The 12,206-nt window shown below is 41.1% G+C and overlaps 1 protein-coding gene and 1 pseudogene across 1 annotated transcript in view; both read left to right on the top strand.

The window, feature by feature from the left end:
- Positions 1-3,894, top strand: part of MOCOS (molybdenum cofactor sulfurase) — a gene marked incomplete at its 5' end in the record, with an annotated part of 52,968 nt that extends 49,074 nt beyond the window's left edge. The window contains 1 exon segment of the mRNA XM_014588618.1: positions 3,700-3,894. Coding sequence (XP_014444104.1) covers positions 3,700-3,852 — 153 coding nt within the window.
- Positions 260-1,569, top strand: LOC102477152 (ribosome biogenesis protein BRX1 homolog pseudogene; annotated as a pseudogene).
- Positions 3,895-12,206: the final 8,312 nt, after the last annotated feature.

Below are 12,206 nucleotides of genomic sequence, written 5' to 3'. Positions count from 1 at the left end.
TTGTTTATTTATTTATTTATTTATTTATTTATTTATTTATTTATTTTTGAGAGATTTTTGCTATAGGGTGTATGCGCTTACTGGAGAGACAGAGATAGAAAGAGAGAAATTACTCTCCTGGGGAGATGGCCACTCACAATCCCTGCTCCTTCATTGTCCTTTTGGGATTTGGGGCACGCATGCACATGTTCTTACAGTGAGTTTCCAAGCTGCCAGGCCTGGGATTTGAGCCACAGTTGGCCGTGTGGGAGTTCAGTGCCATACTCACTACACCACCTGCTGGCCCCTTTAGTTTTTAAAAAGTAGGAACTTGAGAGCTGGAAGAAAGACCAGGAGCACAGGTGGTGAGGGAAGATGGTGGCTACCAAGAGGAAACGGCGTGGGGTCTCAGCGGTGCAGCCGAAGAAGCCAAAAAGAAACGAAAAAGATGCTGGGATGCCAGTGAAGCAGCACAGCGAGGCAGAGGAGGTGGAGGAAGAAGAGAGAGACTGTATCCCAGGCCCTGTTTGCAAGAGCAAGTGGAAGAATAAGGAACAAATTCTCATCTTTTCTTCCAGAGGAATAAATTTTAGAACAAGACATTTAATGCAGGGCTTGAGGATGCTGATGCCTCATTCTAAAGCAGATATTAACATGGATCATAAAGATAAATTATTTGTGATGAATGAGGTCTGTGAAATGAAAAACTGCAATAAGTGCATCTATTTTGAAGCTAAGAACAAACAGAATCTCTACATGTGGCTTTCAAATTCCCCTCATGGACCATCTGCTAAATTCCTTGTTCAAAATATTCATACCCTTGTTGAACTAAAGCTGACCGGAAACTGTTTGAAAGGTTCTTGGCCCCTTTTTGTCTTTTGATCCTGCTTTTGATGAATTACCACATTATGTTTTATTAAAAGAACTCCTAATTCAAATCTTTAATGCACCACGGTATTATCCTTAAAGTCAACCATTTGTGGACCGTGTGTTTACTTTCACCATTTTGGAAAATAGGATATGGTTTTGGAACTTTCGGATCCTAGATGAAGATGCTGCTCCTGTAGAAATAGGACCTCGTTTTGTCCTAAACTCATAACGATTTTCCAGGGAAGTTTTGGAGGACCAACTCTATACGAAAATCCTCACTACCAGTCACCACACATGCACTGGCGTGTTGTAAGATCCATCTCTGCTGCAAAATACAGGGAAACACCAAGTGAAGGATGTGCAGAAGCTAAGAAAGAAAGAGCCAAAGACTATTCTTCCACATGAACTTACTGAAGATGTTTTTGCTATACCAGCTGAGGAGAAACCAGTAGAAATGCAGTGGGTAAAACCAGAGTCAAAAGTCAATTTGAAAGCAAGAAAGAAAAGGATTTACAAAAAGCATAGAAAAATGCAAATAGGATGGACAGGACAGTAGGAGTGCAAAAGGAATCAATGAATATTTATACTGTATTCAGTGTGTAAATACTTCTACCATTGAGGACTGTCTTATGTCTATAATTAGATATTAGTGTGGCATTTAAGAAAAGAAAAATGGAAATCTTAGAATCGGTGATGTTTATCTTTTTCTAAATAAAATATGACCAGAACTCAAAAAAAAAAAAAAAAAAAAAAAGCAGGAACTTGGCTGCACACTCCAAAACTGATAAGTTACCACTTGGGGGTTGACCTTGTCTGCGATTCCATCTTTTTTCCTTTTCACCCAATTCCTCACTTTTAAAAAAGAACATGTGTTTCTTTTTGTACATGTGTTTTTTATGCTCTTAAATCTTATTGAAGAAATGTGGAGTTTAAAAAACAAATAAGGGGACCAGCAGTTGGCGTAATAGCTATGTCACTGGACCCCCATGTAGTTGACTGCTGTTTGAGTCCTGGACCCGGTGACTTAATCTTGTGCCGGGTGCATGTGCGTGCGTGCCCAAGATCCTGAGAGGAGAACGGAGTAGAAGGGACTACCGCATGGCCGTCCCCGCTGAGGGGTGATTTCTTGCTTTCTGCCTCTTTGTCTCTCTCCATCTTTCTGGTGAAAGCCCTATAGCAAAAACCTCTCAAAAACAAAACAAAAAAAAATAAGAAATATAGTTCTATTATCTTGATAATTATTTTCTTAACCACAGAGATCTCAAGAGTAGAATGCCTTACTGCAAATAGAGTAGCTGTATAGATTTCACAAATTTTATTATTCTAAGCCTATAAGTTCATCTTCCTGAAGGTTAAAATGTCTAAAATGTTGTTATGGATTTCAGATCATAAAAGTTCAACTTCTGGAGAGTTTTTTTTTTTTTTTTTTTCGCCATAAGGTGCATGCGCTCGCCAGACAGACAGAGAGAGACATAGAGACAAAAAGCAAGAAATCACCCCCCAGGAGGGATGGTCACACCGCAATCCCTTCTCCTCCATTCTCCTCTTGGGATCTTGGGCATGCACGCACACGCGCCTGGCGTGAGTTTTAAGCCACCGGGTCCGGGACGCAAACCGCAGTTGACTACGTGGGAGTCCAGCGACATAGCCATTACGCTAACTGCTGGTTACCACAAAAGTTGAACTTCTAACATGTGGGGTTTTGGATTTATTTTCAGGCTTGCTTTTTCTCTTTGTTTGCAAAGAATTCCAGGAAGCCAACCAAGTAGCCAGTCAGCATACAACACTTCTTGAAAATTACCAGAAATAATGCAAGCATTTAATCTATTTCTAATAATAAATTAATAAGTAAATTCATGGTAAAATGTTCTATAGTGTTTCCTGAAAACCAAGGTTTTGTTTGAAGTGTTGGATTTACATGAGTCCCCTGTCTGCAGACGTGATGCCCTTGCGTGTTATACCAATGTATCTGCCCAGTTGAGTCAGGCTGGGTCAACCAGGGGTGGGGGGACCTTGAGCCTGACCCACGTAAATTGTTGGAGATAAGATGGGTGGGCGTGAATGCTATGGTGCTTTGGGATAGTGTTTCTCAGCATCACTGTAATTCTCATGTGCAGAAATATTTTATTTTGAAGTTTGGGAATAATTTTAGATTTATAGAAAAGTTGTGAAGAGTACAGAGAGTTCTAATGTGCTTTTTACCCCAGATATGCATACATTTCAAGGAGTTAATCTAGCGCTAACCCCTAGCCTGGGACCTGGAACAGGAGGGCGTCCAGCAGATGTTATCATGGAACTAACAGATCTGGGAACAGGCTGTGTCCTCCAGAAAGGGCTTTCACCAGCTCGCTTGTATTGAGGGCAAACCTTGAGACTTACGCGATACTTCTTTTGAACTTTTTGTCTTTATTCTGGAGAATTTAGAGAACTTATCTTGTAACACACGTTCTCAAGGACAATGAAGAGTTTTGCCATTATCTTTGCAAAATGATTTTACTTCAGGGAGCAGATTGGAAATGTGCTTGGCAGTGGTCAGAGGCCAGGAGCAGGAAGGAGGTCCTTCGTCAGGAAGACCAGGACGTATGGAAAAGAGAGAAAAAGAATGGGCTCTACAAGAAGACGTTGGGGGACTGTGCAGCGGGAACACCTTAGAGTGAGAATCTTCAGGGTGTGAAATGAGGATCCTCGTGTCCCCTGACATTCTACCATGTCACAGAGAGGACACACCAAGTGTCAGGACGTATCTTTGAAGATCTGACTTTTAGCTTAACTTTTTACTTACAAAATTAGTTTAACTGCTCAAGTAATCTGGCTTTCTTATCGTTGCTGCTGCTGTTGTTTCGTTCACAGGTGAACTTTGGCGTGTACCTGATGCATGAGTCTTTGGATCCATCATCTCCGTGTTTCCTGTCTGTAGGATCTCAGGTGCTCCCCGTGTTGAAAGCGAACGTGGAATGCCACGATGTACCCACTTGTGAGAAAGACCAGGACGTTATCTCCTAGGCCTTTTTGGCAATGTACATTAAAGTTTCTCTTTTACAATGATCTCTGCTGTTATTAAGGTCTGCAGCTTGATTCAGTAGAACTTGTTCTTTTTTTTTTTTTTTTTTTGGAGAGATTTTCACTGTAGGGCACGTGCGCTCGCCAGACAGACAGAGAGAGACATAGAGACAGAAAGTGAGAAATCACCCCCCAGGGGGGATGGTCACGCCGCAATCCCTTCTCCTCCATTCTCCTCTCGGGATCTTGGGCACGCACGCACACGCGCCCGGCATGAGTTTTAAGCCACCGGGTCCGGACACGAACCGCGGTCGACTACGTGGGAGTCCAGCGATATAGCCATTACGCTAACTGCTGGTTCCCTAGAACTTGTTCTTTTGAAAGAGAAGCGTCCTCTGCCTTTAAAGGCAGAGAATGTCCTCACCTGCTGCTTCTTCCTTGGACTTCTCACAGTGCACCAGCTTTGCTCAGCGAGCAGTTCCGAGGCCGCGAGATGGCACGTTGTGCCTGTGCCCAGCCGGGCTCCCATCTGTATCTGCAGTATGATTAGCTGTGACCAGGTGAATGATTTTTCCTTTATGAAAGAGAGAGATAGAGAGAAGGATAGAGAGAGAAAGGTCAGAGATAGTTTTGACAGGGTCTTGCCATGTCCTAATCCTCCTGACTCAGCCTTCCAATTAGTTAGGATTACTCGCGTGCACAGCCATATTGGCAGGCTTAAGTTGGTCCTTCCTGGAACTGAACCTGGGACTCCCATGCAGCTCCCAGCCCCTCAAGTGGTGGTGCTATCTGTGTGCCACCACAGTTGGGCAAGATGAAGCTTTTAGTGAGTCTCAGTGGGAATCTTTAATCTACTCCAAGTCCGTATTTTGTCATTTCCTTAAACTGTTATGTTGTCTTTAGAAAGAATCTTTAGGCTCTCTCCCTTGGTCCCAAGGAAGGCCGTCTATGCCCACTTACCTTCAGAGTATGAGAAGGTGCCTCTCTCCTTCCATGTCCGTGATTTGTGCCCAGGGACCCAGAGGGTGACTTGGGAACACCTTCCTTGAGGGGATTTTCAACCGGGATATTTATGTTCTAAGAAAAGGCACAGGCCTGCAACTCCCTTCTTCTTACTCCCCATCCCTGGTCGCCATCCTTGTCCACCTCTGGGTTGACACACTGGGATTGCTCAGGAGCCGGAAGTTACACTCAGCAGTGGTGGTGCTTATACATATGATTGTCCTGCTCTCTACAAACCCATGGAATGGTGTTGGTTTCTCCATAAGAGAGCTCCAAATCCCAGTCAAGAGAGTAAGTTTCTAGGTTCAGGGATCCTCCTATACCTCCTCTGACCAGTGCTCCTCTAGCCTTTTGTTGAATATGTCCAGTGATAGAAAGCTCACTCTCCACTAAAGTTAGGAACCCACCCCACTTAGTTTCTAGAAAGTTCCTTCCTATACTGACCTTATGCCTGCTTTCCTGTGACTCCCAGCACTGAGTCTTTCCCTGTCCTCTGGATCAGCACAGAGCAAGCATGTCCTTTTGTGTATCCATCTGCCCGTGTCTTTCTGAAGCCTGGTTGCCACAGTGAGCCCTGGTCACTTCAGCACCTCCCACCTGGGTCATTGTATCTCTCTAGTCACTTCTCTTCCCAGAAACCTGCCCACCTCTGCCTACAGCCTCTTCTTGTTGTGTCTGATTTCTGACATTGTAATTCAAATCCTCTCCCTTATGGCACAATGATGTAATGATCTACTGTAATTATTTGACATTGGTCTGCCTCCATTAAACTGCAGGCTCTGTGAGGACAGGGTCCTTGTCTTTTTGGTTTGCCAGTGTATCCCCAGTGTTGGCAGATAACAGGTACTCAGGAACGTTTGTTGACTGGCTTTACTTAAACTGGTCCTGTTTTTACAATTATTGGTTGGTTGAATTTGTTCATTAAATTTATTCATTTAAAATAGTTTAAAAATGTGTTTTGACTTTTGGATCTACTTTCAGTATTTAAAAAAACATATTTATTTTTAATTTATTCATTCATTAATTTTAATTTGACCAGAGAGAGACAAAGAAAGAGAGAGAGAGAGGGAAGTGAGGAAGCAAGCCACCAGGTCCAGGACTCGAACCTTGGTCAGCCAAGTGGGAGTGTCCAGTGGCTTAACCACCACACCACCTGCTGGCCCCTACTTTCAGCATTTCGTATATGAGGTTTCAGTTCAAAATGTATTTTGTGTATTCTATGAAGTGGTCTCATATTCAGAACTTGTGAACATCTGTAATTCTGTGTCTCTATCTTGGTTTCTACCTTCTGGAGTTCAGTCCTATGTACTTCTTTTTTTTTTTTTTTTTGAGAGGTTTTCACTATAGGGCGCGTGCACTCGCCAGACAGACAGAGAGAGACAGAAAGCGAGAAATCACCCCCGAGGGGGGATGGTCACGCCGCAATCCCTTCTCCTCCATTCTCCTCTCGGGATCTTGGGCACGCACGCACACGCGCCCAGCGTGAGTTCTAAGCCACCGGGTCCGGGACGCGAACCATGGTCGACTACGTGGGAATCCAGTGACATAGCCATTACGCTAACTGCTGGTTCCCAGACCTATGTACTTCTAAAAAAATATAAAAATTAAGGGAGGTGTTGTGTCCCATGGATGGAATTCTAAATCAAATCTCAGAGTCACAAAAAGTCAAATTGTGTGTGTGTTTGTGTTTGAGAGAGACAGAAAGTAAAAAATCACCCCCCTAATAGGGAAGACCATGCCGCAATCCCTTCCCCTCCAATCTCCTCTCAGGATTTTGGCCATGCACGCACAGGTATCTGGCATGAGTTTTAAGCCCTCAGGTCCCAGACTCAAAACATGGTAGACTACGTGGGAGTCCAGCAACATAACCATTACGCCATCTGCTGGTCCCAACCAAGACCTCTTCGGGGAGAATGGTGGTGCTGACTTCTCCCCATGGAGACTGAACCTCATCAGGTCTGTGGGGTTCTTTCCTCCGTTGAAAGATATCTGCTCATCTTTTTCATTTGGTATGTGCTGAACAAGTTCTAGGGTTATAGAAACGAAAGAAATAGGAACTGTATTTAAGGATCTTTCCAAAGGAGGAAGACAGTCAGTAAATAGGTGTGATATGGCTTGTTTCAGAAACACACTGAACTCTGATTAAGGCATGTGTCATTTGGGGTTTTTATAAAAGGATCCAGGAAATAGTTTTTGGTGAGAAGATTATAAAGGATTCAAAAACGCACTTGAATATTCTCTGATGTTAGTCTCTGATGGTATATTTTGACTTTGACTTCTAGTCTGAGTTGGATGGCTTGGATTTCAGGTTACGCAAGCTCAAAATAATTTAAAACCTGGCTTTTATGAACATATTTAGTCTCATCTATGTTAAAATTGACTAGAAAGTGGCTAGAAAATTATGAGCATGGGGACCAGCAGTTGGTATAATGGCTATGTTGCTGGACTCCCACATAGTTAACTGTGGTTCAAGTTCCAGACCCAGTGGCTTAAACTCATGCCGGACAGGTATGTGTGTCCAAGATCCCAAGAGGAGAATGGACGAGAAGGAATCGTGGTGTGTTCATCCCCCCGGGGGATGATTTCTTGCTTTCTGTCTCTCTGACTCTCTCTGTCTTTCTGGCAAGCACATAAGCCCTATAGCAAAAACCTCTAAAAAAAAAAAAAGAAAAAAAAATCTGAGCATGTGCATGAGTGTCCAAGATCCAATGGGCAAGAGGACCGGATAAAGGGGGGTCACAGCATGACTAGGCCCAATGTATGGTGCTTATCTTTCTCTCTCTGTTTCTCTGTCTCCCTATGGTGAGTGCATGTACTATCTGTCAATTAAAAATATAGTTTGAAAAGTAACATCAAAATAAATCCTAAGACAATAGAAGGAAACAATAAATAACACAAATTAATGGAATAGAAAACAAAAGCTCAAGCTAAATAATAAAATAAAAAATAATGAAAAAATGATAAATCTCTGACAAAGAAAAAAAAAAGGCACAAATAAACAATACTGGAAATGGAAAAGTAAATGAATACTAGATTAAGAGTAGATTTTTTAAAAAATTATGAGACTTTTTCTTAAAGATTTATTTATTCATTTAATTTTATTTGTTGTTATTTATTTGATGAGAGAGAGAGAGAGAAAGGGAAAGTGAGAAAGCAAGTCACCAGGTCTGGGATTTGAACCACAGTTACCCATGTGGGAGTCCAGTGCCTTAACCACCACTCCATCTGCTGGCCCTGTAAGAGACATTTCTAAATTTATATATACATGGTAGCAAGTTCTCAAATTATATAAAACAAAAAGGGCAGAACTAAGAGAAGTAAACAAATTTACAACCCTAAAGGGGAAATTTGAATACATCTTTCTCAGTATTGATAGAAATAGTGGTCAGAAAATTAGTAAGCTATAGAAGATTTGAACAATGAGATTAACAAATGTGACTTAGATTTGTATAGGACACTAAATGGAGCAAGAGCTTAATATATTTATGTTTTTCATGCACAGAGAAAATGTATAAAAGTTGACCAATTTTGTGACTGGGCTGTAAGCCATATTTTTCACCCCCAAAATTATGTTTTTTTTTTTTTTTTGAAAAGGCCATAAAAATAGTTTCAACAAATTTCAAAGACCAAAATCATATAGAGTGCATATTCTGAACTTAATACTGTTAAGTGAAAAATCAACCGAAAAGGTAACTAGAGAAACTCGTATGTTTGGAAATTGTTAAAACCATATTGCTAAATTACTTGTGTATAATGGAAGAAATCACAATGAAATATTGGGAAACATTTTAAATGAAAGGATAACGATACTACATACTAAATCCTGTGGGTTGCAGCTAAAGTGATACTTTACAAAATGTATAGTCTTATAAGCGTATATTAGGAAAGAAAGGAGAAAAAAATTAGTTAAGAATTCATTCCAATTTTCCTAATTTCCCTCTCCTTTAGTCTCTATGTATAACTCTTGACTCCCTAAGAATTTAACCACTGGGGCCGGCAGGTGGTGTGGTGGTTAAGGTTCTGTACTCCCACATGGCTGACTGTTGTTTGATTTTCAGACCTGGTAGCTTGCTTTCTCACTTTCTCTATCTCTCTGGTCAACTTAAAAAATAATAATAAATTATTAAGTAAATAATTATCTTAAAAATACCCCACTAATATATAGTTTACTGTTGACCAGAAGCCTTACTAATAACAAACAGTAGATTAACACATATTTGATATGTTTTATACATATAAATACTGTATTCTTATAATAATGTAATCTAGAGCAAAGAAAGTTATTAAGAAAATACATTTATAGCTCTGTGCTGACTTTCCAATATAGTTATTGAAACAATTCACATGAGGTCAGCAGGTTAGGTATGGTGGTTAAGGTGTTGGACTCTCACATGGCTGACCACAGTTTGAGTCTCGGACCTGGTAGCTTGCTTTCCCACTTTCTCTTTCTCTCTCTCTCTGGTCAAATTAGAAAATAATAATAATAAATAAAATTAAAGGTCCGAGACGCGAACCGCGGTCGACTACGTGGGAGTCCAGCGACATAGCCATTACGCTAACTGCTGGTTCCCAATAAATAATATTTTTAAAAGAAAACAATTCACATATAAGTAGATCTGAGCAGTTCAAACCCGTGGTGTTTGAGGGTCAGTTGTATGTTGGAATTTTGTCTGTAGTAACTTAAGATGAGTAGAGTTATTAAGAATATTCTTTTTATATATTAAAAATATACTGGGCTAGCTTTGTGGCCTAGTAGTTAAGGAAGCCAGAGCCATGATCCCACATTGGCTGACTGTGTGGCTCAAATACCAGCCCACGGTGTGTGGAGACCTTCCTGGGCAAATGTGCATGCCCCAAATCCTGACAGGATGGAGAAATGGAGGTGAAGGGATTACAGCATGACCATGCCCCACTGGGCTCTGCTTTCTGCCTCCCTTTCTCTGGCAAGTGAATATGCACTCTGGCAATTTTTTAAAAAAGTATTTTTAAAAAGTATTTTCTTAATAAAATAACTGACACTCGTTTGATACTTGTGAATGAATATAATGGGCCAAGCACTCTGCTAATTTCTCCATATAACTTAAAGTCTCACAAAAACCCCAAGGAGTAGGTATTTATATCTACATTTTACCAGTGAGGAAAATGAGGCTTACAGAGGTTGAATGACCCGATCCAGGTCCAGAACGCAGGGTGAAGATTCATGCCCAGGCCTATCTCTTCACCATCGTAATAAAGTGCTGAGTAAGTATAACTGTGGGCATGTTCTAAGCATGTCGCAGATTTTAAATAATCTGATTTTCTTTAATAGGTTTATGAGAGATGGTGTGTTTTATGGATGAGGAAACTGAGGCACAGCAAGTGTAAGTCACTTGCCCTAGGTCCCCAAGCTGATAAATAGCAGGGTTAGGATTTGAACCCAGGCCTGCAGGAACTCTGGTAGCAACAGAAACCTTCCCAGGGCTGGCAGCATTCTGAACACCCCTATCTATGTGAAAGGCTAAGGCTCTTCCCAACACTGGAAAGAAGACTTTAGGGCGCCTTTGGAAGCAGATTGGAAGCTCAGGCAACCTGGTAGATACCTTCAATCTTTTTCCAATTTCCTTCTTGGGCAGGCAGAATTCACTTCTACAGGTCTCAACCTTGCAAATCCCCAAAGAGAGTCATGGCTAACACCGTACTATGTGAGCAAGTTATGAAACATCTCTGTCTCAAATAAAAATGAAGAAAGCTGCGATAATTATTATTGTTTGTGAATTAAATGACATTCTGTGTTTTTGGCAGTACTTAAAGTAATTATGCCTGAGTAAGTCACGTCTACCACCTGGTGGCCACATTTGGTAAGTGCAGACCTTGTTGCTTCAGGAGGCTAATTTTCTCTGCATTAGCAAATCCTGAACAAAAGGACCAGAATGGCAGGGCTCTCTCTCCCTGGCTTCCTGAATGGACCAGGTTTGAGAAAATTTCCATTATTGATATTGGAGTCCTTTGAAAGTTAGTTTTTTGAAATTTTTCTTGAGATTACTTTTCAACCTATTTGGCATTAATTATCCATTCTTTCTTCTTCTTTTTTAAATTTAAAAAAGTTTTTTTAGAGACTTTTGCTATAGAGCACACGCGCTTGCCAGAGAGTCACAGACAGAGAGACAGAAAGCAAGAAATCACCCAGGGGGGATGGCCACACTGCAATTCCTTCTTCTTCATTCTCCTCTCAGTATTTTGGGCACACACGCAAATGTACCTGGTGTGAGTTTCAAGCTGGCAGTTCTGGGGCTGGAACTGAGGTTGGCCACTCGAACCATTGAAGTCCAGTGACATAACCATTACACCATCTTCTGGTCCCAACATTAATTATTATTTTGGGGTCTCTTTTTTTTTCTTAGCATTTTTTTCTTAATGATGCTGCTTTGAATTGGCTATTTGGTCAGGTATATCTCTCTCTTCTCTCTCTAAACACACACACATATTTCTTTATATGAACTTATAAATATGCTGTATTTTAGATCATTCTCTCTTTTTTATGTGTGTGTGTGTGTGTGTGTGTGTATGTTTCTATATGGACACACACATGTATATAAGAGAGGAAGACAGGGTCACCTGATCTCAGCAGGTGATCAAGATTTCATAGGCCTGGAGCTTGGGCAGTTTTAAAGTCATTTTTAAGAAGAGAATATAAAATTATAAATAAAAATTGGTACAAAAAAGATTTACTTGTACTTTCTATCAAAAGCCAGAGTCTTACTGTTTATTTATTTATTTATTTAGAGAGGTTTTTGCTATAGGGTGTATGCACTCGCCAGAAAGACAGACAGAGAGAGACAGAAAGTGAGAAATCATCCCCCAGGGGGGTGGCCACGCCCCAACCCCTTCTCCTCCATTCTTCTCTCGAGATCTTGGGCATGCACGCACACACGCCCGGCATGAGTTTAAGCCACTGGGTCCGGGACTTGAACTGTGGTCAGCTACATGGGAGTTCAGTGACATAGCCATTACACTAACTACTGGTCCTGAGTCTTACTGTTTTTTAAGACCAAATAGTACTCCATGTCATTTCTCTCTTTGTGGACATTAGGGTTGTTTTCATGTCTTAGCAGTTGTGAATAATGCTAAAAGAAACATAGATGTGCAAGCACTTTTCTGACTGAGCATTCTCCTGTCCTTTGGGTAGATACCCAGGAGTAGAATTGCTGGATCAAACGATAGTTCTATTTGTAGATCTTTAAGGAACCTCCATATTGTTCTCCCAGGTGGCTGGACCAATTTACATTCCCACCAGTATATATATATATATCTTTTTGGAGAGGTTTATGCTATAGGGCATGTGCGCTCGCCAGAGAGACAGAGACAGAGAGACAGAA

Source organism: Tupaia chinensis, unplaced genomic scaffold (assembly GCF_000334495.1).
Source record: "Tupaia chinensis unplaced genomic scaffold, TupChi_1.0 Scaffold000290_1, whole genome shotgun sequence".
Taxonomy (NCBI): domain Eukaryota; kingdom Metazoa; phylum Chordata; class Mammalia; order Scandentia; family Tupaiidae; genus Tupaia; species Tupaia belangeri.
The sequence above is the reverse complement of the archived record's forward strand: the minus strand, read 5'-3'. Positions and strand labels throughout refer to the sequence as shown.